A 27,996-nucleotide genomic window follows, 5' to 3' on the forward strand; every position below is an offset into this window, starting at 1 on the left:
CTCATTTTACAATTATAAATTTTTCGATTTAATAATTGCAAAAATTTTTATTATCTACCAGCTTGATTAATTTGGAAGTATAATGAGTAATGTTGACTATTCCAAGTATTTCAGAAATTGCACGTATTTTTTGTTTAAACTTCTACTTTGTCACTGTCATCGTGATATGAATCTTCGTATAATACAACTGGGACACGAAGTTGCATCATTTGTTTTAACATTATGTTTCTCCGATTGTCTCCGTTTTAACATAAATTTTCTCATTATATATTCCAATAATCATGCCAATTTGTATTATTATATTTTTATCCCTCCCTCAATGCTCTGCGTCAATATAAAATTTAACATTTAACATATTTTAAAAATATACGGTTTATAGGCAAATACAAATTGTTTTCATAATTGAAACTTTACACCAATATATCCAAACTGATAGATAATTAATATTTAAAACAATTTCAAAAATGTGTCGTTAATTTAACAAAAATTAGAGACATCTCAATAGAAAATTCTCTAATTCCAATAATTATTAATATAATCATATCTAAATCGAGCGAGTAATAAACGAGCAAGAACAATCATTACCAGAAGCATTGTTTTCCCACAGCGTTCGTAATTAACCTCATTAACTCGTAGAATAATTGCTGTTTACGTTGTCCGATCACGGACTAGCTTCAATATTCCATGGAATAGCATCTTTGTCAGATTGCATAACAGTCGTCGCCACTATTAATTTCTATCTACAATCGAATTTCATTGGAATACAAAATAAGTAATATCACATCGCCACGATTAACATAAGTAATATAAATCAAACATGTGGTGCAGATACATTTTGGTCAAGCAAACATCGTTATAGAGTACGTTATATATGATACGTAATATACTATAGATTTATTATGATCACACAAGTAGATATGGATTTCAATCAAACATGTTACAGTTACATGAACAATACTCATTGTAATACGAGTAGTAATAAATATTTGAATAAGTAGCCACTCAGGCAAATTATATTAACAATAGAATATAATTATTCAAGTACATAAAACTGATTCTAATTAAGGCACATTCCAATTTTTAACCTTAAGTACGAGACATTAAATAAATTTAGTTCAAAACGCATATTTTTTTCCCCTGTTTCATTGGAAAAGAGACTTTATGCAAATTTACTATCGAAATTGTTATCCCCACTCCCAACTCCATTAACAGGAATTCGTTAATTCGGACGAGAGTTGGTCGATGCTAAGTGATTAATTAATTTTCAATTGCCACTCGATACTCCCCTCTCGTTATTCCCGAATTACTTGACTCCCCCGATAGAGGGAGGAAGAGAGATAGAGAGGGCTAGAGAGGGAGGGGAGAGGAGGGAGAGAAGAACAAGCTCGAATTCCTTTCTTCTTTTCTTTTTTTTCTTTTGGCTGGTGGCGTTTTTCAACTTGAAATCGAGTTCATCGATTCGACGCCATTATCCTTCTCATTACGCGCTAATTAAAGCCTCTTCGCCAGCCCCGACAACGAGGATAAATGTGACAATTGAAGACAAAGTCGTAGTAAAAAAAAGAAAAAAGAAAGATATTAATCTTACAATGGCACATTGAGGTCTTTTTTCAAGAAGGAAAAATTTTCGTTGATATATAAAAATATTCGCGATTATCTCGCGTGAAAATAAGTTTTTGGCGTGTCATTTAGAGATGATGGAGGGAAGAGAAAAGAGGATTATTATAGGAAACACACGATGAAAGTGCACATCATCCGCGAGAAAAATGGCAATAAGTAAGACGGTGGAGACGAAGGAAAATCGATCGGTGCTCGTGTACAAACCACCAAGTGCCTCTTTTCATCGAGATGCGAGACGATTGGACTCGTGACACCGGATACAAAGACGTTCATCCGGAATCGAGGCATCCAGAAAATAGAGACTATCCCATCTCGGGGTACATAGATATTGCGTTCTAATGAAATTCGATCTGTCGAAACAAACGAAATGTTACGTAATAATCTCGTAAACATTGCTGTTGAATATTAAACGCAATTCTGACTGAATAAATTATTCTAAATTATTCTTGTACTATTTGTAGGATCAAAATCTGATAAATATTATAATATAGACAGGATACGAATGATGCAAGTTATTCGAGCAAGTAATTCAAAATATGTCGATTATGGTTAAACAAGATGGACAAACAGCGTAAGCTAAAAGTGGAATATACTGTTCACTAATGGAAAGAAGTCTCGCGGGGCGTAGAGGGACGAGAGGGGTCTTTTACGACGCTTTGTTGACATCACGCGCTACACACTATAGAAAAAATTCGAATATTCGAAATCGTAAAAATTATTTCGGAAACTGACTGGAAATACTTTCGAAATTATCTATACTAGAATATGAAATTATATTTCATAAATTAAACTATCGTCACAAATTAATTATAATTAACCTATACATGTTACGAGTAATAATAAAATTTTTACATTATATCGATACGATTAGAATATTCCGAATACTAAATGCCGATGCATTTAGATTTGGATACAGATCGTCGTTTTGGATTAATGTATAAGATAAATACCATGGTAGAGAAAGAAAAATGCATCAGTGAACAGTATATCATATATTATCATGCATACACTGGAACAATCGTGTCCAATGAAACGTTCCTTTTCGAATCAAGACCTATCTCCTCGATTTTCATTCTCCATTAATAACCTAAATAAAAGAAAAAAAAGAAACAGCATTAATATAGTGATTATTCGTTCAAAGCAACAAAGCAAAGAAGAACGGATTTTTCTCCTCTTCCATCCTGTCCTATCGACAGATAAATCGATCCGCGCGCGAAAGAACCGGCCAAATTATCCTTTCGCTTCTCCACTTTTCCGCTCGCGCCTTTGCGCCGTATCGATTCCCCTCTCCCCTCCCCCCTCCCTCCCTCGCCACTCTCGAATTAATTCGAAAGTAATCCGTGCCCGATCGAGCTCGAACAAGATGCACAGAGACGAGTTAGCTTCGATCAGGGAGGAGCTGATTGTGTGTACCGAGGCGAACTATTCCGAAGCGTTAAAGTTCAAATCGATCAGTCCCGGTTCGTGAGAGCAGGGGGGAGGGGGAAACGGTTTAATATCGTTCCCTCGGCCACGAGAGCGGGAAATTATTTTCCTTGGCGGTTTGCAGTCGTCCAGGCGCGGGACGAACAAATCGGCTCTTCCAAAGTGGGGAATGGCGGTGTTGCTTTTTTCCCTTTCTCCTCGACTAATAAGGGGGAAGAGAGAGAAGGGAGATAAGTACATAGACACACACACGCGTAGAAACGGCCGTTGTCCACTAGTAAATTAGCCGATTCCCTTCCTTTTATTTCATTATTCCACTCGGACGAAGCGCTTGGTGTTTGTACCTCACTTTAACCTCACTTTCGGAGTTTTTGTCAAGGTAAACAAGATTTTTCAACCTACGTTTCGTTTCCCTACACTTTACAAAGTGTATTTTCAATGTATATAATTCAATGTTTTTCTTGGAGGGAATTTTTTGTTCTCGTGGGTGAAGTGTGAAAATAACTCTCTTAGAGCACGGACAGAGACAGAGAGAGAAAGAGAAAAAAAGAAAGAAAGGCAATACTGCCTCTCCGTTTGTCGCAAAAACGGAGACGAATTACACTAACGGAAACAAACTTTTAAAATCTTTTATTTTAGATTTTAGTTCCGTGTATCAAGCGTTATAACGAGTTATTTATTTTTAATTAAGAAAAAAAGTAAACAACATAAATCCCTTAGGCTTCCAGCCCAATTAAAACTTATTCAAAAACGTAAAACGGGCGTTTGCAATTTATCGCGTGAACAAGAAACAGGGTAATCGGTAAAAACAAACAAATATCTTAATGCACAAGTGTGCCAAGAATTCACCCGTGTTTTCAATGCTCGTAAATTAGCACTTCGCCTATTATTCTGCTCGAGCTATTATCCTACTCGAATGGTAGCGAGCGTGCACCTGTATGTTTGCACACACAATTCTCCTTTCTTCTCTTCCCGGGGGGCGGGGGGGGGAAGAGAAGGAGAGGAGGGGAAGAGAAGAGGGCCACTCTTTCCGAGTGACCGAGTTTTCACCGAGCAAAAGCTGGAAAACGCGAATTTAATTGAGAAGACAAAGCGGGCAAAGAAGGCCCGGAAGGAATGGAGGGTTTGGATCGAGGATGGACGATTGTCGAAGGGAAAGGGATCCGAGGGAGGCTAATTTCTGGGATATAGATTTTTACGCCACTGATCCTTGGATCGTCTTACCCGATGGATTGAAGTTATGGCGGTAATGAAAAGAGAGGTTAATTCGTAAGATTAAATCCTTAGTGGGATTAAGAATTGTCGTACGTGAATTGGTAAAGAATCTTGTATAGAAAATATTTTTAAAAATGTCGAAATTCTATTTTGATTATTACAAATTTATCTTTAAATACGTACATCTTATTGCGAATAATTAATGACAGATTGCAAAATGCAAATAAGGGAAAATAACCTTTAACCTTTAAATATTTCTTTTCTTTCATAAATTTCCCTTATAAAGAATATATTTTTCCAAGAGAAAAATATAGCTCCCGCATAGATAGCTTCAACAAAATTGTTACATTTAATCTTGGCGATCGATTCAGCTCGATCCTGATCGTTCCCAATGTAACAAGTTGGAAATTTTTTTGAAATTCACAATGCTACTTGTATGGAGGGAGGGGGGAGGGGAGAATTACGGGCGGAATGCGAAATTTTTCCACCAACGTGGCTTTTAAAGCGGAAATCTCATTTCGGTGTCGCGGCCACGTGCGCCGTATAAAGAATTCATACCGGAAACCGCTTTGCATCCTACTTTCCGGATGGTTACGTGGGCAACATGGTTACGTTCGATGAGCGGGCGTATCCTTGTGAACACAGCAGAACGAGATATTCATTTTCGTCGATTCACCTCTTCTTATTTTTTTTTTTTTTTTTTTTTTAATTATTGAATTTTTCTGCCAATTTTCGTAACGTGCCAAATTACGCAAAATCGCTACGTTATTCACGAGAATGTCTGTAAAGATATTCTTTCTGGACCGTTTACTATTATCTTTTTTATTTTAGTTTGGCGTTTAACAAACGTATAACATAATACGTGCATGTATGATCATATATCAAGTGTTATCTATGATTAAAAAAATTTGAACGTTTGTTATATTTGATTCGAAAATTGGGGGGAAAAATGCAAATTAGATTAGATATTGATTCGATATTAGATTGAATAATTTTATTTTGCATCGAATTTATATATGGATTAATGTAAACGAAACTCAACAACAAAACGTAAATTCTGCCATTCAACGAAAGAAGATGAATAAATATTGAGTAAAATATCAACTGAAACTTGACTCGTCTCTCCATTGTTGCCAACTTTTAATCGTGATTCGAATCAAGATCAAAAGCAATACGAATTCCCCCGAGAGCATTGGATAGCGTTAATGTATTCAGGAGGTAAAATTGTGGCTGTCGTTATATATGTATCCGGTGATTACATTTTATTTACGTATATACGCACGTTCGATCTCTGGGAGGGGGAGGGGAGGTGTGTATAAGTTAAATTTCACGACGACGAAACTTAATAAAACTTTCGAAACCGGCCCGAGATCCTTGTATTGAACTTCTAAATTAACTTCAGCGCCAGTCTTTTCGAATTTGATCTTCTCTCTCGGCGATACAACTGAATATCCTGCTTGTTGTTATTCTTGTTATTCTTTAATGCGATCTCACCAGGAAATTCACCAGAATATGGGGAAATCACTAAGGGAATCAGTTTTGACTCAATTATTTCGAAATTCGTTTTTGTCGAGTAAATAGGATAAAATTGGAATATTTTTAGTTAACTCGTTTGAATTATTTTGAATGTTTATTGAGTTACATTTTATAGGGGAAACTAGAATAAAACTAGAATATTTTTGGTTAACTCTCTATTTTCCATTAATTGTTTTAAATTATTTTGAATATTTATTAGATTTATATTTAATTAACTTTCGATTTTCCATCGTTAATTCTTGCAAATTATTTTGAATATTTATTAGATTTATATTTTATAGGGGAAACTAGAATAAAATTAGAATATTTTTAATCAACTTTCGATTTTCTATGATTAATTCCTTTAAATTATTTTGAATATTTATTCGATTTATATTTTTCTATAATTTGCAATGAAAATGCGATGAAACCAAAAATTTCCGTTGGCTGATAAAAATTTTTCTTTGTTAATCGTGAACTCTTTCCAACAGTTCCTTACTTCCAACGTACATTTCGAATAATTAGAGCATTGCCTATAACGTTTACGCGACACAGTATTCCAACTATAGAAACGTTGTATGCAAATTTGAAAAGCAAATAATGAGATAATAAAGCAAATGCGGAGCAAACGTGCGCGCGCGCGCGCCTCTAAAATACAGGAAAACATTCAAATCATCCCGACAACGATAAACGCTTCTAGGATTATTATGCCGCGTGGAAATTACTAAAACATTACTAGCGGAAATTTGAATAATGTTACGCCTAATATAACTTAAGTACAACGCATAATTTCGAGGTTATTTTGAGAAAGGAGCGTTAGAAATTCCTGTAGACGAAGAAAGAATCGAATAAAGAAAGAAAGGAATTGGATTAAAGGGAAGAAGAAGAATGACTTTTACATCTTTTGCACATCTAAAAAGATGAAGATCGAATTTATTTAATCGAGTCGTATAAAACATGGGATGAGATAAAAAATGAATTAATCTCCTTCTTTCTTTTGAGGAAACACAAGAAAACGGTCCAAGCAACTTTTTAAAAAAATACAAAAAACCATTTATCCTCCTCCTCCATTTTCCTCTTTTTTTTTCTTCTTTTTTTTCTTATAAATTTAGGCGAGCATGTAAAAAAGTCGCGGCATTAAAAGTTATATAACGCTTGTTCGAGAATGTTTCAAGCACTTTGGGTAGTTCTAAAGATATCATCGGTCCAGGAAAATCTTCTGGCATAACTTAGACTTTCGTTTTTCCCGCGAAATAAGTTACGATTCCGTGAATTTATGTTTTCTTCTACGGAGCCAATGCCAAATTTCACAAAAAAAGAATTTTGAAAGAATCGCGTTATAATCGTATTGAAAATTCTTCTCTCTCAATTAAATAAGAAAATATACGTAAAAATTATACTTTCTTTTTTTTGTACAATTATACATAATTATTTCAAAAAATCTCATTTTTTTCTTTTTTTTATATATTATCTTTAATTATCCATAACTAAGAATCATCGAACGGTTAAGAAAAACAAGACAAACTTCTACCTTTATTCCTATATTTCTTAATTTAAGAACAAACACAAGTTTAATCATCAACAGGATTCGATCAAAAATTGTACCAACAAGTTTCTAATACACAATATTTTTAATCGTCCAACGACAAACATCGCTTGTTCCGATTCTCACCCGGTAGATACGCGATAAATTTATCATTCATCCCGATACATTTCCGCGCGCGAGATTGTTTTATTATCTCGTCCCAGTGGCGTTTTACATTTCCATAAATAAATCCGTATAAATTTCGCCTTGAAAAAAAAAAAAAAAGATAAAACGAAAGAAAGAGACGAAGAGTGGTATCCGAGTCGTGGACGAATTGTATCCAATTAAAAAAAAATATAATTCGTATTCGGTCACGCGGATGGCACACACGGATTCTCAACCCTTCCACTCGTGTTTTTCTGTTCCAGTTGTGTGCGGCGTCGGAGCGGATGTGGCGTACCATCAGCACGTCATGGGGTTTTACGTTACGTGAGGATAATTCAACATGCGTATGCCGTAATTCAACTCAATTATCAGATACAGAGGAGCAAATATCAAAATATTGGGATAGAGTGTGATAGAGAGGGAAAGAGAGAGAGAGAGAAAGAGAAAGAGAGAGGGAGGGAGAAGGTTTCGATTTCGTTTCTTTTCTTTTTTTTTTTTAACTTTTTGTAATATTTTTTATTTTTTAACTTTTGTAAAATTGATTGTATATTGAAAATTGAAAATTGAAAAGGGGATTGATGATTAGGTAGTTGTATTTTATTTATTTGTAAGTGGTGTAATTTTTTCTTTTTTTAAGAATTCGGAATTTGAAGTGGAAATTTTGAATTTTTAATTATTAGGTATTCAATGGAATGATTGAATAATTATATTCCTTGTTCGATTTACTTTTTTAATTTGTTTCGATTTATTATTTATTTATTGTTGTTGCAAGGAGGATATCGTAAAATTTAAAATTTAGCGTTTTATCAATTATTTGTATAGGAGGTTAATTAAATAATGAATTATTCAAATGAAGGGAGGAGAGAAATATTTGTTGTTTGATTAGTTTGATCAAGTTTTTGCGATGGAATATTTATGGATGTTAATAAGTTTGTAATTAAAAGTTTTAAATTGATTAAAAATCAACAAAAGGATAAACATCAGATTATCAGAAATGAAATGAAAATTAAAAATTTTATAGCAAAATTATGTTTGCGTAATTTTATTTTAAAAAATATTAGGAAATATTATATAAAAATCGTAAAAATTTTTAACAAAAATTTCATCTATTGGTTTCCATTGATTCGAATAATGATAATTAGAAAAATCTTAATTTTGATTAAAATCTCACAAGTGAGAAAAGCCATTATGAAACCAGGTAATCATATTCACTTCAAAAAGAATCTAAATTTCAATTTAAAATTAAAAAAGGAGATAATGACATATTAATCATTTTAAAAAATGATTCTCAAAAAAAAATTATGCCTTTTACTTTTTTCTATTCATTTTTATCTATTTTTAAAGGAGGCATAATTATCCTATTTTATAATATATGCTTGTGATTTCTAAAATAAAATTAAAATTATCAACATCGCATGAGAAACACGTGAATATCTAAAAAATATTATGTTAAAAATGGCAATTTCTTTAACGTTATATATTATGTCAAAACATATAGCACACGTATTATCATATCATTAAGAATATCCAATACCATCAAATTCAATACCGATAAACAAACTAGAAACTTGCACAACTTTGCTTAATCAAATTTCAATCACCAAGAAAAATCATGACCAGAATCGAATTAATTCTAGAAAGAGCATCTTTTTTTCCCCCTCCCTTCCTCCTTTTTAACACAGCCGTCAGTCGCGAATCGAATCTATCCACGAAGAATCTAATTTCAAGGCTCGATTCGATTACCGACAAACGGAAGCTTTCGCAAGCGGAAACCGCCTAAAACGAGGTTACCGGCGACGATTACCGAAATTTCTCGATATCCCGTAAAGACCCGCGTTTTTCCGTCCTTGTATACGTGACATCGATCGTTGCAATCCTTCTACGATTACTTTAATTCGGTTTAACAGGAAAAAAGAACGAAGGAATAGAAATTAAAATTTTTCGCGACGTACAGGTTGGAAAAATATTACGTTACGCGTGATAAGAGAAGTGAATTTGATTCGAAGCGTTGAGAATGTTGGTGAAAAATATCGAAAATATTGGAATTTTATTCAAATTAATTCATTTACTTCGTCTAGATTTGAAAATATAAATAATATCATCTTTGTTCGAAAGTATTGTTATAGGTAATATCAATTTATTTGGAATAAAATTAACCAACTATAAATTAAATTTTTACTTCTATTGAAAATACGACATTATTTAGTATTATTTAGTATAGAATATAATAATAATTTGAGAACAATAGATGGAACAATAGATGAAACGAAATTACTATGCACCTAACATTCCATCTCAATTTACTTATCCATGATTCATCGATGATTCGAGTTCATTTACGAAAATTTATGTATTTACGACGCTTTGTTCCAGCTTTTGGCACGCGACATCGATCGTAAAGAGCCACGTTTTGCCAGGTCGCGAGCGAAAAAACGCGTACGCAGTTCGTTCGAGCGTGGACTTTATTTTCGAGAGAAAAATAGCCTTGGCCTCGTAGTTTTTTGCCTATTGCTACAACGGTCGCGTCGTTCTTACGGTATCGCAAAGGAAGAATATAGAGAAAAGAAGGATGGAAATTGAGAAAAATGTTTTACATTTTCAACGTTATTGCATTACTTTGTACATCGGATAGTAACATGACGCATCCTTTGTAACGATGGAAGAGATTTGTATCCTCTAGCCCAGTGATAGGGAATAAGTGCGAATTAAAACGAGGATATTAAATGGAGGATAATAAATGTGAAAAGAATTCTCTCGAAAAGTGAAGATTGTGAATCGTGTGTGAACGAAGACTGGGTTTAAATAATGAAAAGTTTGTGTTTTTTTATCAAATATGAAATATAGTGGAAATTTACCACTGAAGAATATTAACAGTAAATTTAATAATTAACGAGTCCAAAAGCTACGGAATATTAAATTTAAAAATATTATTTTTAATAAATATTAGATTCGATATTTTTATGATATAAAATCATTCTCGCAATCTCGTTTCCAATTTTAAAATAATGAATTATTAGATGCAAATTATAGATGTAATATTTCAAGAATTTTGACATGATTTTAATAGCGACAGTATTTTGAAGGAATATAAATTAGACATTTATGAAATATGTCAAAATAGATGCAAACTGGATAGATGTAATGTGATGAATATGATATACGATCGTGTATGAGGTAACAAATATAGATTAAAATATATAAAGAATATGTGATATGTGCGATAAATATACACGCGCGTGTATATATATATATCGAGACCAAGGATAAAATAATGAAATCTCCATTATTTGAAATTCAAATATTAAGATTATAATTTAAAATGTAACAAATTATATTTATCTCCTCCTGTTATTAACCGTAGTTAATTAAAAAGCTTTATCGGCTTAAATTTATTTATTACCTGATATCTCTCTCTCTCTCTCTCTCTCTCTGTCTCTCTCTCTCTCTCTCTGTCTCTCTCTCTCTCTCTCTCTCTGCTATAACAGAGGCAAATTTAAATTTATTTTAGTATAGCGCTGTTTAACTTCTCGATTGCTTCTCGATAACTTTATCTCCCCAAATTTTGCCAATCTGATGCGCCGGATAATTATAAGTAATATTAAAATTAGAATTTCTGTTTAAAATCGGAAACGACGTTCATAAATTTTTTCCCTCCTAATTGCATCGAATTAATTAATAAAAATTATTCGAAACGACGAATATGTTTTTACTTATCTTTCTTTTTTTAATTTTTTTTTAAATGGTTGATAAAATTTGTTCAAACGTAGGATATGAAATGGATACGACAAATAATTTTATAAAAATATGCAAATATTATACCAATGCATGTTTTCGGGGAAAAAATATGCAAAATGTACGGTTAAAACTTTCCAAAGATAAAACAAGTTTTTTAACTAGAGGCCAATTTCATTATCAATTTTCTATCAAAATTTGCATTTTATAAATATAAATATGAGAATATATCTACGTATCTACGTTTAATAGTAACATCGGTAAAAAATTTATATTTTTCTTGAATTTACGATATTTTTTAATCGTTATTTGAATCGAACACAGAATCCAACGAGAATAATTAATTTCTCGAACTTATTAATTAATATATCCACTAACAAGTATCAAGGAATGAACGATATAACCCAGCCAATAATCCATAGCACAGACCTTTATTAAAATAACATTATCGATTCTAAATATAACGCAGTTAAAAACCGCAATTTATTTCCGGACAATCTAATATAGTACATATCGATTCACAGTGTACATCGAAAATACGCACCGGGTCATACACACGGCCCTCCAGAGTCTAAAACGCTACATCCACGAAATCCCATATTTAACTCGACAATTTGGTACTCGATATCACTCGATGAATAAACCAATCTGCGAATCGATGGAACTGCCTTTAACCGAATGAATGTGCGGTAAATAATCAATTTGGGAAGATGCATCGACATAATCGAGTCTCCCGTACGAGCAAACCTCGTTACATCTTTATTAAACGAGTCAAGTATATTAATATATACGGTCGCGCGCTGCATGTGGGAAGAAAGAGGGGGGGGGAGAGAGAGAGAGAGAGAGAGAAAGGTCAATACCGAATTACGATTCCAAGTGTACTTAACCCGGGGGATGCGTACGACAAATTGCAAATTCGCAGATCACAGCCCCCGTCGTTCCAGATTACGTTCCGCTAGCCTCTATGGAAATGCGTGTTTTGCATGCATACCGAACGAAACATAATCGAGAGAACGAATTACGAATTAAAACTGGCACGCACTTTGATAAAGAATCGAAAGGAATATTTGATTTCGCGCCATTTCCTCTCTTGCCGCTTTCTTCTTCCTCCCCCCTCCCCCCACGCACACTCTTCTCTATTCATTTCTTCTCAATTTCAGGCGAGAACGGTTTTTTGAGAATTGAAATGGATATTCGTTTGAATTTACGTTATACGATAAGGTTTTAATTAAATTTCCGGTGGAAAATTATTTTTGGAAAGATGTGAGTGTCGGAAGATTCGAGGGATAATGTTATTAGTTAAAATCGTTAATAAGGAAAACATTTTTCCAAGAATAAACATATTTATTGTAAATATAATTTACCTCGAAACTCGATTAAATTCTATTAAAATTGAGAAAAATTTGAATCGCTGTAACTCTGAAGGTAGTGACTTCCGGTCAATAAACGAAAGACCGTTAGAAACGCGAAATTTTTCCCTTTAAAATGAATTTTCACTCGTTTCAATACGACTTCCGATTCCCGAAATATCATCGTTTAAAGAAAAGATAGTTTTCAATCGTTTATTTAAATCCGATTAAACTCTATTAAAATTAGAAAAACTTCGTGCCGTTACAATTCGGAAAATAGTGACTTCCGGTCGATGAACGAAAAATCATTAGAAACGCGCAACCTTGCTCTTTAAAACGGTTTTTTATTCCTCGTTATACGACTTCCGGTTTCTGAGATATCATCGTGTAAAGAAAAGGGTAATTTTTATTCGTTTATTTTTCTCTTGTCGTTTACTCGACACTTACTACTTATCTTCTCGCTTGCACTTATTCTCACTAACCTATCTCAAATTCCAGACAAATAGATAGACACGATTCCTGGAAAAATGTAATACGTAAGAAAACGGATAGTAACAATATATCACTAGGCTGTCGTCCCATTCACAATCTCTATTATTGTCCTAAGCACTATGGACATTTTGAGTGGTTATATCTTAGCAACCGCTTGAGATATCGCGATCAATCAAAAAATGACTTAGTGACTTAATTTAATTTTTAATTTTTTTTCCTTTTCCCTTTTTTACTTGAAAATTTTTAGTTTTTATTTAATATATAATTCTATATAATTCTTTATCGTTGTTGCATTTTTCATAATTTAAGGATAATGGATTATAAAAGATATTGAATTTGTTATCAATTTATTCAACGTAGGAAATCTTTGATCAGAAAAAGTTTTAAAATAATTTTTATATTTTTGGAACAATTTATCATTGATGATTTTATACTTCACTGGCTCTACTGATGAGTTTTTTTTAGCCATGTAATGTTAAAGGTGACAAGTATACTTAACACTGCATTCTCGAAAGCGTTATTCAGATCGAGAAAGGTTTTGTAAACACAAGAGAAACATTTATAATAATTTTTTAATATTATAGTTTTAAAATCAAGATATTAAAATAAAAATTAGTTTTTTAAAATAAAACTTTTCCAATGACAAATAATTTTTTTTATAATACCGTGAAAACTCTTTTCAAAAATACATTTCAATGCAAAATATTTACTTCTTCTTCTTCTTCTTCTTCTTTGATCCATTCTTCTCTTAACATTCTTTATGTACGACTTCTATTTTCATCTGTAGACACACGATATCTCTTCCTTTCCTCGTGCGCTCATATCTCGTAAAACCTTCGATCGATCATCATTTTTCTAAATCTTACCTACATCTTTACTCAGATATCTCTCACATTTCACTTTTCAGACTGCATTCTGAGCTTGCAACTTAATGTATGTGTATGATTGATGAGATTCGTATTTTTATAAGTGTAAAATATTTTTACAAGCAAATTATTTCAATATCTATTTAATTAATCGATAAATTTTATCATGTATATACCTAATTTCAACATTTGTCAATAAATTACATTATAATACAAAGATTCATGCGTGTAATAGCAATTAAAGCAGATATATATACATATATATACATATATATATAATTCATCTATGATGAATAATTATTCGTCAAATTACTAATAATTAGCGATTTATCATAAACCACATTAAACTACAAACGATTAAACATTCTGAATATTCTCGTGGCTTTAACCTCCTACATCATATGTACGCCTATTACTTTAAAGTTACATATGTTCATTCTTTTACATTTAATTTCTTCCTGCTATATAAATAATTTCATTACATCTTTACTTTGCATCCCTATTATTACACTCTAATAAAACCGTACTAAAATTATTATGATAAATAAAAAATTATTAATTATTTTTTCTTTCATTATTGAAACATAATTAGAATAAGAATCATTATCTATTACATCATTGTAAAATATTTGGAAAATTAGGATATTTTATCTCGTTATTGAAGTTATATTAACTATTACCAGTAAAATCGAAATTATTATTTCTTTTTCATTATTGAATCGCAATATAAATGTTTACAAATTTTCACAATCTTTCGTCACAAACTTTTACATCTATATCAAATATTTCAATTTTGAAACAATAATTACGGTTCATCAAGCAAGAATTCAAAAATTTCAGAATCGTTCCAGATTTTTATATATATATTTCACGTGTACTTCACTTTTTCGATTCTGGTGACAACGCCGTTACGAGACGAGACGAGTTGAATCGCGACGTATAAACTTTTAACGATATCTTTACAAGATTCGAAACTCAAAACTCGAACGATACAAGAAAATATATCCCCCCCCGCCATATCTCGAATGAGGATATTTTTCTCGAGTAGTGTAAATAAATAATAGTGACACAACAATAATGGAATATATAAGCAACGATTAATTTAGAAATTTGAATCGCAAAATAGCTTTTAGTGTGGGCAATGAAAAACTCGAGCTTGCTTAACTAATTGTTCATTTACCTCTGCTTACCAGTGTTACCAACTGCTTTTGTTTAAATGTGATTGCCCTCGTTTGGCGACCATTCTTCTTGCCTTCCCCTTCTCCTACTCCTCGTGTATATATTAACGAACATGGTAAGAAAACCATATAGGACAAACATTGGATGAAATAATACAAACGAAATAGGCGTGGCGTGCAACTACAGTGGAAAGTTACGCAAGTAGTTCAAATTTGCTTGAATGGTAAATATAGCGTGTATATACACATACATATATATATATGCTATGTATATTCTTGTGTTGTACACGACTTTCCATCGTGTTTACGATTTTACGAGCTAGTGTAATGCTTGTAAACAGTTGTAGGAGGAAAGGGCATTAATGTTCGGAATAAAACTTCAAATAATCCGATGATTCGTGTGTTTTGTTTATTTATGAAATATTGATTAATATTATAAATTAATATAGATAATAGATAAATTAATATAGAATTTGAAAATATATATATATATATATTTGATCATTTAAAGAAATAAATTATTTCTCTGAAGTAGAAGTGCGTAAAAATAAGAGGAGATATAAATAAATCAAAAATTCCAAGGATGCCTGCAGAATTTTATGATATGTTTATGCATGCAGTTGCATCGGTGAAGCCTCGTTTACATTAGAGGCAACTTTTAGGTTAGGTCAAACAAGCGAATTGACCTCGTTCGAAATCGTTTGTGTAAACTTAAATTTCAATCGGTTTATTTTATCAAAAATAAACTTTTGTTAGTTCCACACACCAAGTTGCATGATACTTGTGTGTATTTTTGGTCGGGCAATATAACGATGTTATAAGTGTGATTGGCCAATCTGCATCTAATTTCGATAATGCTCAATATTTCTTTTTTCTTTTTTATTTTCTATTATTATATTATAACAAATGAATTATTTTATAAAAATATAGAAAGATATAGAAAAAAAGGAGAAGAATAAAAATTATATTAATATCTTTTTTTATCATAATTTCACATTTAACATTTTTTAAATTAATTATTGCTGTGTATTTATTTATTTAATATTAAAATAGAATATTATTCTTACATATTATTTTATCAAAATTACTAATTTCAATTAGCATAAATGATACAATATTGTATCGTTTATTTCATATACTTATTGCGTTCGTAAATATCGCAAATAAAAAATGAATGAATATTTTATATCTGGCAATATGGAATGTTAATAGACTCGATGTATATTCTCGATCACGATATCGTTAAAAATGTTATCTTTTCGTTATCTTTTATTGTGAGTGAATATAGATTGAAATTTACGGGAGGAAGATCTACCACTCTGATTAATGCAGTTGCAGGCCATAAATCGAGTTTGGGGACATTGCATTTAACGTACGACACTGGTGCGATTGTTCGAACAATGATGGAACTTTAACTTTATTGCTGCGCGATACCGGCCAATTTGAAAGGAACACGAGCTATATTATAATTTACCTATTCCTTTTTTTTTTTTGTTTTTACTTTTATTTCCAATTTTTTTAAAAAATATAATAAAATTCACCGTTTTAAAAATCGAATAAATTCGTCGATTATTCGTTTCACATTGATTTTTAATCATACGTGTGAGTTTGTTTTAAAAAAGCACGTAATGAAACTTTTAGAGATTTTAAAATTTCAAAAAATCCTATAACTAATTTTTGCGTAAAATTTTAACAGAAATATATGTCATAAATTATTCGCTCTTTTTTTTTGTATTATAATAATTATTCGTAGAAAAGGAAATACGTAATTCGTGCTCATATTTTTTACATTCTTCCCCGGTGATAAATTAATATCAAGAACGAAATTCGAGCATAATGGGATTAAAAGAGATACTATTTTCCATTTTATTCTTCTTCGCGTTAATTACCATAGCAAGCATAAAAATTACTCTTAATAAATCACGCGTATTTATACATGCACATTCTCTACCGTCAGTCAATGCGGCGAAAAAAAAATATAAAAAAATGATACGATAGGTGTAAAAAAATTGAGTAATACGATTCAATGAAAGAAGCAAACGTGAACTGTTATTACGCCCGATATAAATGTATCCGTACAAATAATATAAAATATATTTTCAAATTGTGTATTGATTTAAGAATTAAAAAAAAAAAAAAAATTATCGCCCATTGAACATAAATAAAGACTAAAAACTTTGTAAAATAAATAAATATCGAAATATTTTTAAAATATAATATCAATATAAAAACGAGGAATAATCCACATTACGCCAAAATATTCCGTCAGATACGAAATCCAATGTGGAACAAATGGTAAACGAGTCGCGTATCGATTCGTTTGCCCGTGGATTCTCATTTGGATAACAGTAGTACGTTCAATGATAGAAGCGGCAGTAGATTCGACCGCGGTATGATCAGCCACTCGGTAATACGCGTGTCTATCCCAACGGTCGACTGCATATTTCCCGCGTGTTGGCTTTATCCACGCGTGGTGGCGACATTAGCGCGTCTTGCCTTCCACAAAATTACTATAACGCGAAATATCCCGGGTTTCATCGTGAATTCCGACCGTGTCGAGTGAAATTAAGCGTATCCAACGTACGAATGAAATCGATGGGAAACGCGTTTCGAGACGAATGGAGAATAATTTTTTCGATAACTCGATTTTATTAAAGAAAAAGAATTTTGTAACTCGTTTTCGTTCGGAATGTATATTAATCAGGGAAATGGATTTCGAATTGAATTTAAAAATCGATTTTTTAGATTGGAATAAAATTTTCTACAGTTTTTATAATTTTTGTTGAAACATGATAATAAAATATAATATTAACATTTACTTGGTTAAAGAAATTCTGATAAATTGGTATTTAAATCTATGTAGATTTCAAGAGAACGTTACGTAGAGAGAATTCTCCATGTTTCTGTACTCTTGAGACCTACGAGACCTAATATGCAACGAACTGGAGCACTAGCTCGAGCATTTGACACGTTCATGTATAATTCAAGATAGATTATTATATGTTGACCTAAAAATATAAATTATCGTGGAAAAAAAATATATATATATTATAACACGAACATAAGAAAAATTAATTAATTCAATTAAAGTACTTGAAAAGAGAAAACTGTTGAAATTTTTATTTTGTTCCAATATCTCGATCAAATATATTATCTTAAAATAATACAAGAATTATAGAACGTATTTACGACTCGTTGACCTATTTTATTTTTATATAATTTCAATCTAAATTACAGATATTTTTATTTCTGTCAAAGTGTCTCTTAAGTAACATCCGTAAATATCCCTCGAGAGATATTTTTATTTCGAAATATTTAAAAATTCCTAAATTTTCTATTCTCCCTTCATCCCAGGAAGAACCATTCTTAAAATTCCTCCGAAATTCATACGAATTCTTGCACGAAACAATAGCCGGAGAACAGAATTTCCCACGTCCCTTTCCACGAACGAAATAATTCTCCCCCTTCGATTCGATTTCACCTTCTGCGGCTCGAGAAATCGCGAATTCGCTCGAATTTCGCGAAATTTCTCGCGCGGAACACGAAAACGAGGAGGAGCAAACGGCGATGAAACAACGTTTTATAGCGAGTGGACAGAGAATCACGGAGCCGCGAGTAATTCGCAGACTTATTTCCGCCATAAAATAAGAGTCGCGCCGCGGTAGGCGAGATACAAAGCGGAATCGCGCAAGAGAAATTGTATTTCGTCGAGTTGCCGTTTTTCTCACTGGCGCTTCGACGCTCGACGGACGAGAATTGTTTCGAAATCGTTCGAATCGAGAAAGAAAGGAAAATGAATTCGAAGGGAGGAGCTTTTTACAAAAGTTTGGCTTCGGAGATTTTTGCGATCAAAGAAGGGCGTTTAAACGAGTTTGGAATAAATTTGTGCAGCTTGTTAATTAAAGGAAGTCGAACTGTTGCGAAAAAGTGTGGAAATTATGTATACCGGGGAAGAAGTTGTGGAAGATTAATAGCCTGGGAGGGAGATAAGATGAGAGTGGTTTATTTTAAGATTATTGTATTAATATTGGAACATGATGAAACTGTTTAAGAATATTTGTAGTGAAAGAAAATTATTATAATTTTAATTTCAAGAAGAAAATAATAATGCGAATGTTAAAAGTGTAGAAAGAGTAAAGGAATATTAATTTTTAAATATCCTAGTTGTGTAAATAATGATTGTTATGTGGCAAAATGTAAGTTAAATTTTGATAATATAAAAAGGAGAAATAAAAAAGAATTTTCATGAATATTTTTTTCTTTTTCATGTAAATTTTGATTCTAAAAGGAGCAGTGAAAAAGAAACCAATAGATAGATTTTATTACTAGTATTTGAAACATAAATATAAATTGCAACAATATTCTTTCTTCTACTCGTTAAATAAAAATTTATGTGATTCTATTTCAGAGCAGCATCTGGTTTGATATTCTTTCTCGAGATTACATGGGCCATCACCTTGTTCGTCCAGATCTGTGTCAGGTAAATAAATTTAGCATATTCTTTCTATATGTTATTCTTATTCCTAAATTATTATAAATATTTTCATATACATGATTTTTACAGAAATATAAACGTTTAAATTATCACCGTCACTAAATTCATTTAATATTATACTAGATATATTTAATAGTTAAAAATCTGTAAAATGATCAGACAAATAGAACAAAATAATCACTATCAAGTTAATAAAACAGAGCAGACAAGTAGAATGCGTCAGTTGCTTCCAACCAAATAGAATAAGCTAGTCACGTCCGAACAAGTAGAATAGACCAATCATGACCAAGCACGTAGAATAAAACAATCATAAAAAAAATAAAATAAGAAAGTTACATTCAGAAAAATAGTTTACGTCAGTCAGATAAACACAATAACGTGATCAAAATAAAAAATGAAACATCTATAAATATCTTTCATAAATCAATTTCTACGTTCAAAACTTTTATTCCAAAAAGAAGAAGAAGAAGAAGAAAAAAATCAGTTCATTGAAAACAGATCTTTCTAACAAAATCCCTAAATAATCACACACTATTATTCCAAACCAGGAAAGCGAGCTCCTTTTCATCCCAGCTCTCTTCATCTCTTCGAGTATTTTCATCGAAGTGCAAACAAGCAAGAGGGAAGAAAATCCTCCACGGTATAAAACATCTGATTTTCATCGGTCGTAATAAGAAAGGTACAAAAAAAGGGGAGGGGGGAGGAGGCAGACGTTTATTCGTCGACTTTATTCCTTTTGATAACGTCGACAAGAATATAAACTCCCGAAACGAGTGGTGTCGAACCGAGATAGATCGTCGGAAGTTCGTCCGCCAATAAAATCGTCTTTTCCCTTCGGAAACTCCTTTCTCCCTTTTTATTCCACCTCGATCTTTCGCCGTATTCACTTCGAGCACGACCACCCTCCTCGGTGGCCTCACAATCGTCGTCGATCCCTTCTATTATACATCTATATCAGGTTCTTGCATATTTTCTTCGCCCATCTTCGTCTCCGCTTCCCCCTCCCTCCACTTTACACGTGGAGGTGAGTCCGCGATCGAGGAAATTGGGACAAAGTTCGAACGTGGTAATTACCAGTCTAGTTTTCCATCCTTGCCACCGCTTACTTTTTACTCGTGAGAATCCCTCGTTCGAGAATAGTTTGCACGATTTCGTCGTTTTTGCGTTTATTGGAATCTGGAATGGCATTAGGAAATCAATGAGATTCGGCTCGAGAATTCTCGACTGACAATGAAGGGAAAATGGAAAAAGGAGGTTAGGTTGGTTAAATAACGCGTGACTTGCTCGAATGAAACTATAGGATTTTTATAAAAAGATGTTGTAAGGGATATTGGCTTTTGTTTGAATTGGTTTAGGTAATTGTGGATGATTGGAAAATGAGAAAAATAATAGGAAATTATACCTTTGATTTATGGCTGGCCTGTTCTATTTGTCTGTCCGTGAAAAGTATTATCATATAATATAGTATAGTTTTTTGATTAGATTAAAAATGAGTTCCAATATATTATAAAAAATAACGTATCTGAATGTATTATTAATATTTATAATATTTATAATAAAATTTCCATTTCACAAAGATAAATTATTTTGAACTATTTTTTAAATAGTTATTAATTTAAAATGAAATAGGTAGAATTTATATATGTAGAATGTAATAATCTTTAAATCCAAAGGTTATATTAGAGAAGTTAATACAGATAATATCAAATATCTATAACAATAATTAATTATTGTTGCATCACTGAATTTCATCAATTTCAACAATGAATAGAATTGTATAGATATTATAGATTGAATCATTTCATTTCAATTTGTAATTCTGATTACAATCTATTATATCAATTCATTCATAGATTATTGTAATTTTATTTTCTCTAAATTGAAATAAATTATTAATATTACTAATTTTTAGTATATTTTTTAATTATTTATGGTTTATTAAATTATTTACTATTTTTAAATATTATTTGCTGATTATTTTTATTTGTTTCAGAAATACTCCAGTGAAATATAAATTCAAATTGAAATATAATATAAATTTAATATTATTTGCAAAAACAGTAAGTGAATTTATATATATGCTGAGATTCTACAATAAATTTAATAATATTTTATAAATAATTTAGATTTTATTTATTTCATATAATCTTTTTTTTTTTATTTTAAACTTACCAATTTTCAAATATTCCAATATGCTCACAAAATAAATCTATTATTATCTAAATTACAATCACAAAATTATATAAAAAATTATGTATTATTATCCAATAAAGTTATAAAAAAAATACATGTATGAATTATTCTTCTTATAATAAAATCTTCAACGCTTTATTGCATCTATAAATCCAATTTGAAAAGACTTAGTTCTTGCAAAGAACGACACGGACCTCGATAAAACGTTGTATATATTTTGTTTCAGGAACGACGAGTCTCTTTGTTCATGCTGTTGGTCGGCAGTGTTGGCGATAACAAGAGGTTGGCGGAGGGCATTGTTTTATCTACCATTATCCTGTATTTTGGCATGGAAACCGTATAGTCTATGGTTGTCCTATGTTGCGGGTAACTTGGCAAACTGGTTGTTTAAATATTTATAAGTTGAAAATTATTAATTAAAAATAACAACAGGAACCCTTTTGTGAGCTGATTCATAGCTTAATAATGCATTGGTAGAATTATTATTTCTTTTATTTATTTTTTTCATTCTATCATTAAAATTATTTAACGTATTATTTTTTGATATAATTTAACATGATTATTTTGAAAATATTTCAATATTATTTCATTTAATTAAATTAGGAGAAATTTTGTATTTTCTCATGTGAAAACATTCATTTCGATTTTGAAATAGATTTTTACCTTTAAAAATATATGAAATAATAGAATTTAGTAATGGAGAATCTCAAAGAAAAATAATAAAATTTGTAATTTAAAAAATAGAATATTTCTAAATTATTTGTAAATTAATTATGATGAATGAAAAAAATTAAATTGTTTAGAGATACGTATAATTTAATATAATTAATTATATTAGACTAAGATATACAATTGTTACATTTTAAAATTTTAAAAACTAATTAACAAGTCAAAATAATATATAAATATAATGCTATTTTTATCATTGATAATATACATTTTAACTTGTTCGTGAATATGTTATCACCCAAAGGATTCACGAAAACAAGTTCGGGTCTGCATAAATCTAATGCAGCACCTGAAAGCTGTCGCTCCTTCCTATGGATCTCATCGACTCATACCGACAGTAACTTACCTAAGTTGTAGAAGAGAATTATATGTTATCAAAGACAAGATTTAAAAATCACTATTTTTCATTTAAGATAGTTTATTTTGTTTCGTATAGAAATCCAAATGCAGAAATTGCATCTAAATTTATTTTCTTATTTATTTTGATTTTTAATTTTCAACATCTAAAAAATCAAAGGTAAAAACACAATTATTATTTTTCATTTTCAAAATTTTATTTTGATCCTGATCATCGAATTAGGAAAAATTATCCAAATATCAAAATTCTATAATTAACAATCAAGAAAATTGATCTAAAGAATCAAAATATAAAAGTTTTCATTTTCAAATTTTAAGAAAATTATGCAACTTTAAAATTTTTCGTTAAAATAATCCTAATTTAATGATCAGGAACTGTACAATAATTTTAAAAACATGTAATATTTTTAGTATATATTACAATCAAAAAATGATTTAATTTGACAAAATATTATATGATTTCAAGAATATAACCGTAATAAATTTTCATTATTCTGAAATTTTGTGAAAAAATATTTGAATAAGAGGAACGTGAAAAAGACAAGGATTTGACGTTAAGTAATAACATCGAAAGCAAACTGAAATGAAAGAAATATACCCCGTTATGCATTTCCCTTTTGTTTTTATATCCCCAGCCGGACTTTTGGCAGTGCTATCCTTGCTGCATATTACATCCAGTGCTTTGGGCATACGTGGTTCCTGCCAGATGAGCAATGCCACGGATTCAGTTGGCGAGAGCCTTCTAAATACTAGGCCTGAGAATTACGATCGTTTTGAAGAAGTTTTGGTAAGTATACGAGCTAAAAAAAAAAGAAAGAAAATAAAATAAAAGAAAAATGTAATTTTCTGTATTAAGAGATTAACGTTGAAAATCCTTAAATTTCTGCTATGAAGGAAATGTAATTTAATTACAGTTGTACAAGATAATCCTTTCATTGTTTTATTAATTTTTTTCAATTTATTTTAAACTGAAAATTTTCTTTTTAAGAAATTAGATATTTAAGAAATTGAAGATTTTTTAATAGTTTAAGTGAAAATGGTAATATATTAAATAATTGAAATGATTAAGATTGTTATGGAAAAAAAAAAGTAATTAAAATTGAATTTATTATAAAGAAATTTCAAAATTGAAATATATTTTAATTGTATATTTTATTAAGTAAAGTGATTCTCAAATAAATCATTTGTTATTATGAAAATATTATTTTTGTATTGAAATGGAATTATATGGTAATTTAAAAGAAATTGTAATTTTAATTACAATTATCATAATTTATTATTATTTTAAATTATTATTCAAATTAAAAGAGAAAATGAAGAGAATTATGATATATAACTTTCTTATTACTTTTTTTCAATGTGCATTATTTATATGAAAAACATTATATAGAACAATAGAATAGAATAATTTTAATTTCTTTTGAAAAAAGTTTACAGTTTAATAATTGAAAAATCATTATTGGAAAATTAATTATTCCACAGTTTTTTATGCACACATACATTTAATCTGTTTTTAACCTGTTTAGTGGATACTTTCTCAATATCAAATATTATTTGAAAATATTTTTATGGAAATTAATAGTAAACAGAAACAAATATCATAAAAACCATGGCAATGAGATGAAATTAAATAAAATTTTTATTTATATAATTTGTATATTTAATATTTACCAAAAAATATCCTATTTATCACTCAAACTTAAAAAAAATTAATATAAAAATATATTATTATTTCACATTAAAATAATTCATTATAGTTAGAAAAATAATTTTTAAAAATATTATTTTAACAAAAACTATCGTTTGACGAAAATGAGAATTTTTCATATTAAATTTATTATAATTGTAAAAATAATATCAACATGGCGACTCAATTCCATTTAATAGGTTAAAATGCAGCAAAACAAAGCATTAAATATTCTCACACTTTAACCTGCCCTTCTAAATCTTTATAATTTTTATTCTAATTTTAAATTTACTTATCCAATACATTTCGATACTGCAATCTTAATATGATTATTATTAATTTTATTACCTTGTAAATTATATAAATTTTTTTTATAATGAATATTTTGAGATTTTGAAAAGAACTGCTGATTTTTTGCCGATATTTTGACAACTACTGATTTAGCAGTTATCCCCACTATTTTTTCGCGCCATAAAAATTATCAATATGTTTACTTCGATTTTCAATTCTTTCTCTTTTTCTTTTATTCACTAATCTTTTTTATATTCGACAATCATATATTATAATTAGTAATTCAATAAAAGTATCAAATAAAATTAAAATATGTAAACATCTTTTAATTTATAAATTAAAATAAATAAATAATATTTTTCTTTTCAATTTTTACACCACTTTTTGATTTGCACTGATAAAACAGATGACTCATGTTCACTTGCACTTCTTTTTTCTTCTAAATACTTATAACTAGCTATAACAACTATCAATTTTACTTTTATGTATACTTTTTATATAAAAAAAAAATTTCAAACTCTGATCGAATCATATCGCCATATCTAAAAATTCATTTCGATTATTTTATAGATATGTGGTTTTCTAATTCTTTATTTTATTCAATGTTTGTTATAATTCACTCATGTCGATCAATTCCTTTCGATATCATTCTCGTTTTCTTTTACGAAAATCCTCGATTCACAATCATTCACAACATAACATCTCTTACTCGTGACATAACCTAATTCCTAATATATCATTCGTGAAAACAAGAATTGTCCGATGGCTAACAAATTCATTCTCCTGACCACAAAGAAAAGAACCTTTTTTCTAAGATCGAGTGCATCGCACAAGGTGACGGAAGTACTGGACGACGGTGTGTCTGGACCAACAGGACGAGTGGGAGACAGCGATGGGGAAATATGACACGAACGTCAGCCCTCGTGGGCAAGCGAATCAGACGAGGATAGTGAACCGGAACAAAGGACATGTCAAATAGCTACGCTATCTTAGTCGTTGATAGGAGACAGAAGAAACGCCGATCTCGACATTTTGCAAACGATGTCAAAATTCAAGCTTCTTCCGCGATATACAGAAGCCAATGGCATTTTTGCGAGAATGTAATATACAGAAAAGAAAGGAAGGAGAAAGCTTTGCGTGTTCGAAAAGTTACAGAAAAGTTGAACAGAGGAACGATGAAACTTTCCGAAGGAAGTTCAGCGGTCCAAAAATGAACAGGTAAAATACGAGACTCGTTGAGAAATTTGATCAAAGATGAAGAGTGTCGGATTATTGAGATATGTAAAAATATTTGCAAGATTTCTCGTTTTCGTTTTGCATAGTTGAAATTTTTTACGAGTCAATATAGTTGATAGATTGAAATATCGCATACGTTAGAACAGTGTTTCCTAATCAATGTCACGAAAATAATATTAAAATTTTATGAAACATAAAAATATGTAATATTTATTGATATTTATAAATAATGTTGAAAAATAGAATTTATATAGATCAATGCACAATAAAAATTCATGGTTACATTAAATAACATATGATATAATAAAGTATTATTTTTATCTACATTTGAAATAATCGATATTAAATTTTATTCAATTTTTGATTAAATCTTACTCTAATCCTTAGTTGATATGAATATTTTAAAATATAACAAATATACTATCATATCAAATTACTTTTAAAAAGAATCAGGAAACACTGGATTAGAGATTGTTGCATATGATTTGCAATCGGCCTTAGATCATTAAGAGTTCCTTTCGATATATATACGCGCGCGTTCAAATGTTATTTAAAAAAAAAAGCTGACAGTTTCTCATGCTCTAATGTTTAATGACGATGTTTTATTTGTATTTGTGTAAGTAGTAAATGTTTTAAAATAATTAATCATAAATGATTGTATTCTAATGACTGTGAAGATAAATTTCAGAGTGATGTAAAAAATTTGCGTAGGTGATTCGGAAAAAGAGTTATGAATAATAAATTCAATCATAAATTTGAGAATATCGTAAAATTATAATATTATTCTTTTTTTAAAATAAGAATAATAATTAAAATTATTGATATTATTATTAATATATTTATTAATTATAAAATTATTAATAAATATTAAAATAATTTGTATAAATAAGAATTTATTTAAATAAAAATTTTATTTCTGAAATTTAAAAATTTTTAATTTATTTCAAAACATAATAATGAAAACAGAAAAAATCTCAAATTTATGATGAATAACATAGCATGTATAAATGAATAATAGAATATGTGATAGTAAATAATATGTTTTGAGCATGTATTAATTTATGAAAATATAATTCTGATAATAATAGCTTATAGAATTAATATAGGCATTTATATTTAAATAGCTTTGCAATTTTAAAAAAATATAATAACTGTTTCTAAAATCGTAAAATTAGTGCAAAGTTATTATGATTGTTAATGATTGTATGAATGAATATTATTTATTTATATTTTTATCGAATGGGAAGAGAGAAATAAGAATGATATGTTTTTACAACTATGCTCGATTTTATGACTAATTAATAATAATTAATAATAATACAATATATAATTATTCAATTAACTATTATATATCATAAAGAATAAAAATGAAAAAATTATAAAATTTATAATTTTTAATACTTGTTTTTTAATATCATTATATAATGTTTTCCACGTGTACATGTCTAGATTTAAATAAAAAAAATAATAATTAAAATAAATTATTCTCATTCTTATTATTCCGTATATAAATTTAAATACATGTTTTTTAACATGTTACATATTCAAAATTATAGTTTTTACTTGAAAGTATGACAAAACATATGAGAAAGAATGTGATAAAACAAAAATATTATAAAACATTATAAATGCATTGCTAAGATTTAAAGAAGATACATTTATTTGTTACAAATGGTTTTGTATGTAACAATATATATTATATCACATTATCAATTGTACAGCATATGATCGCATGATGTATAAATCAGTAGTAATATTTCCATATAAGCGAAATTAATTGTAAATTTAATATTAAACAATGTTAATTAAATTATTATATATGTATGGCAACCTATAATAAAAATCAAAATATAATTAATAAATAGTCGTTTTACATGATTTGTTTAATATAATTTTTCATTTCAATTTTTGATTACAATTGTAAAT

At 29.7% G+C, this 27,996-nt stretch overlaps 1 protein-coding gene and 1 long non-coding RNA gene across 9 annotated transcripts in view; one reads left to right on the plus strand and one right to left on the minus strand.

The window, feature by feature from the left end:
- LOC114577630 (uncharacterized) overlaps positions 1 to 27,932 on the plus strand; it is a 79,974-nt gene extending 52,042 nt beyond the window's left edge. The window contains exons 1-6 of one of the 7 annotated variants that reach the window (XM_062081243.1): positions 3,185 to 3,424; positions 7,729 to 7,789; positions 19,491 to 19,562; positions 21,997 to 22,136; positions 23,492 to 23,643; positions 25,650 to 27,932. In XM_062081243.1, the coding sequence (XP_061937227.1) occupies positions 7,773 to 7,789; positions 19,491 to 19,562; positions 21,997 to 22,136; positions 23,492 to 23,643; positions 25,650 to 25,784 (516 nt within the window). In that variant the 5' untranslated portion in view covers positions 3,185 to 3,424; positions 7,729 to 7,772 and the 3' untranslated portion in view covers positions 25,785 to 27,932. Of the gene's footprint in view, positions 1 to 3,184; positions 3,425 to 7,728; positions 7,817 to 19,490; positions 19,563 to 21,996; positions 22,137 to 23,491; positions 23,644 to 25,629 lie in introns of those variants that run through there. The other 6 variants (XM_062081239.1, XM_062081237.1, XM_062081240.1 and 3 more) reach the window with 6 other exon arrangements.
- Positions 19,573 to 25,771, minus strand: LOC114577632 (uncharacterized). Of its 2 annotated transcripts, XR_003697842.2 has the most exons (4): positions 25,638 to 25,771; positions 23,455 to 23,656; positions 21,965 to 23,002; positions 19,573 to 20,753 (listed from the first exon to the last, which is right to left on the minus strand). It is a non-coding gene; the product is annotated as an uncharacterized LOC114577632 (long non-coding RNA). The 2 variants fall into 2 exon arrangements; XR_003697843.2 differs by lacking the exons at positions 19,573 to 20,753; positions 25,638 to 25,771 and adding an exon at positions 24,892 to 25,630 and having other exon boundaries at positions 22,900 to 23,002.
- Positions 27,933 to 27,996: the final 64 nt, after the last annotated feature.

This window comes from Apis cerana, linkage group LG11 (genome assembly GCF_029169275.1).
Source record: "Apis cerana isolate GH-2021 linkage group LG11, AcerK_1.0, whole genome shotgun sequence".
NCBI classification, from domain to species: Eukaryota; Metazoa; Arthropoda; class Insecta; order Hymenoptera; family Apidae; genus Apis; species Apis cerana.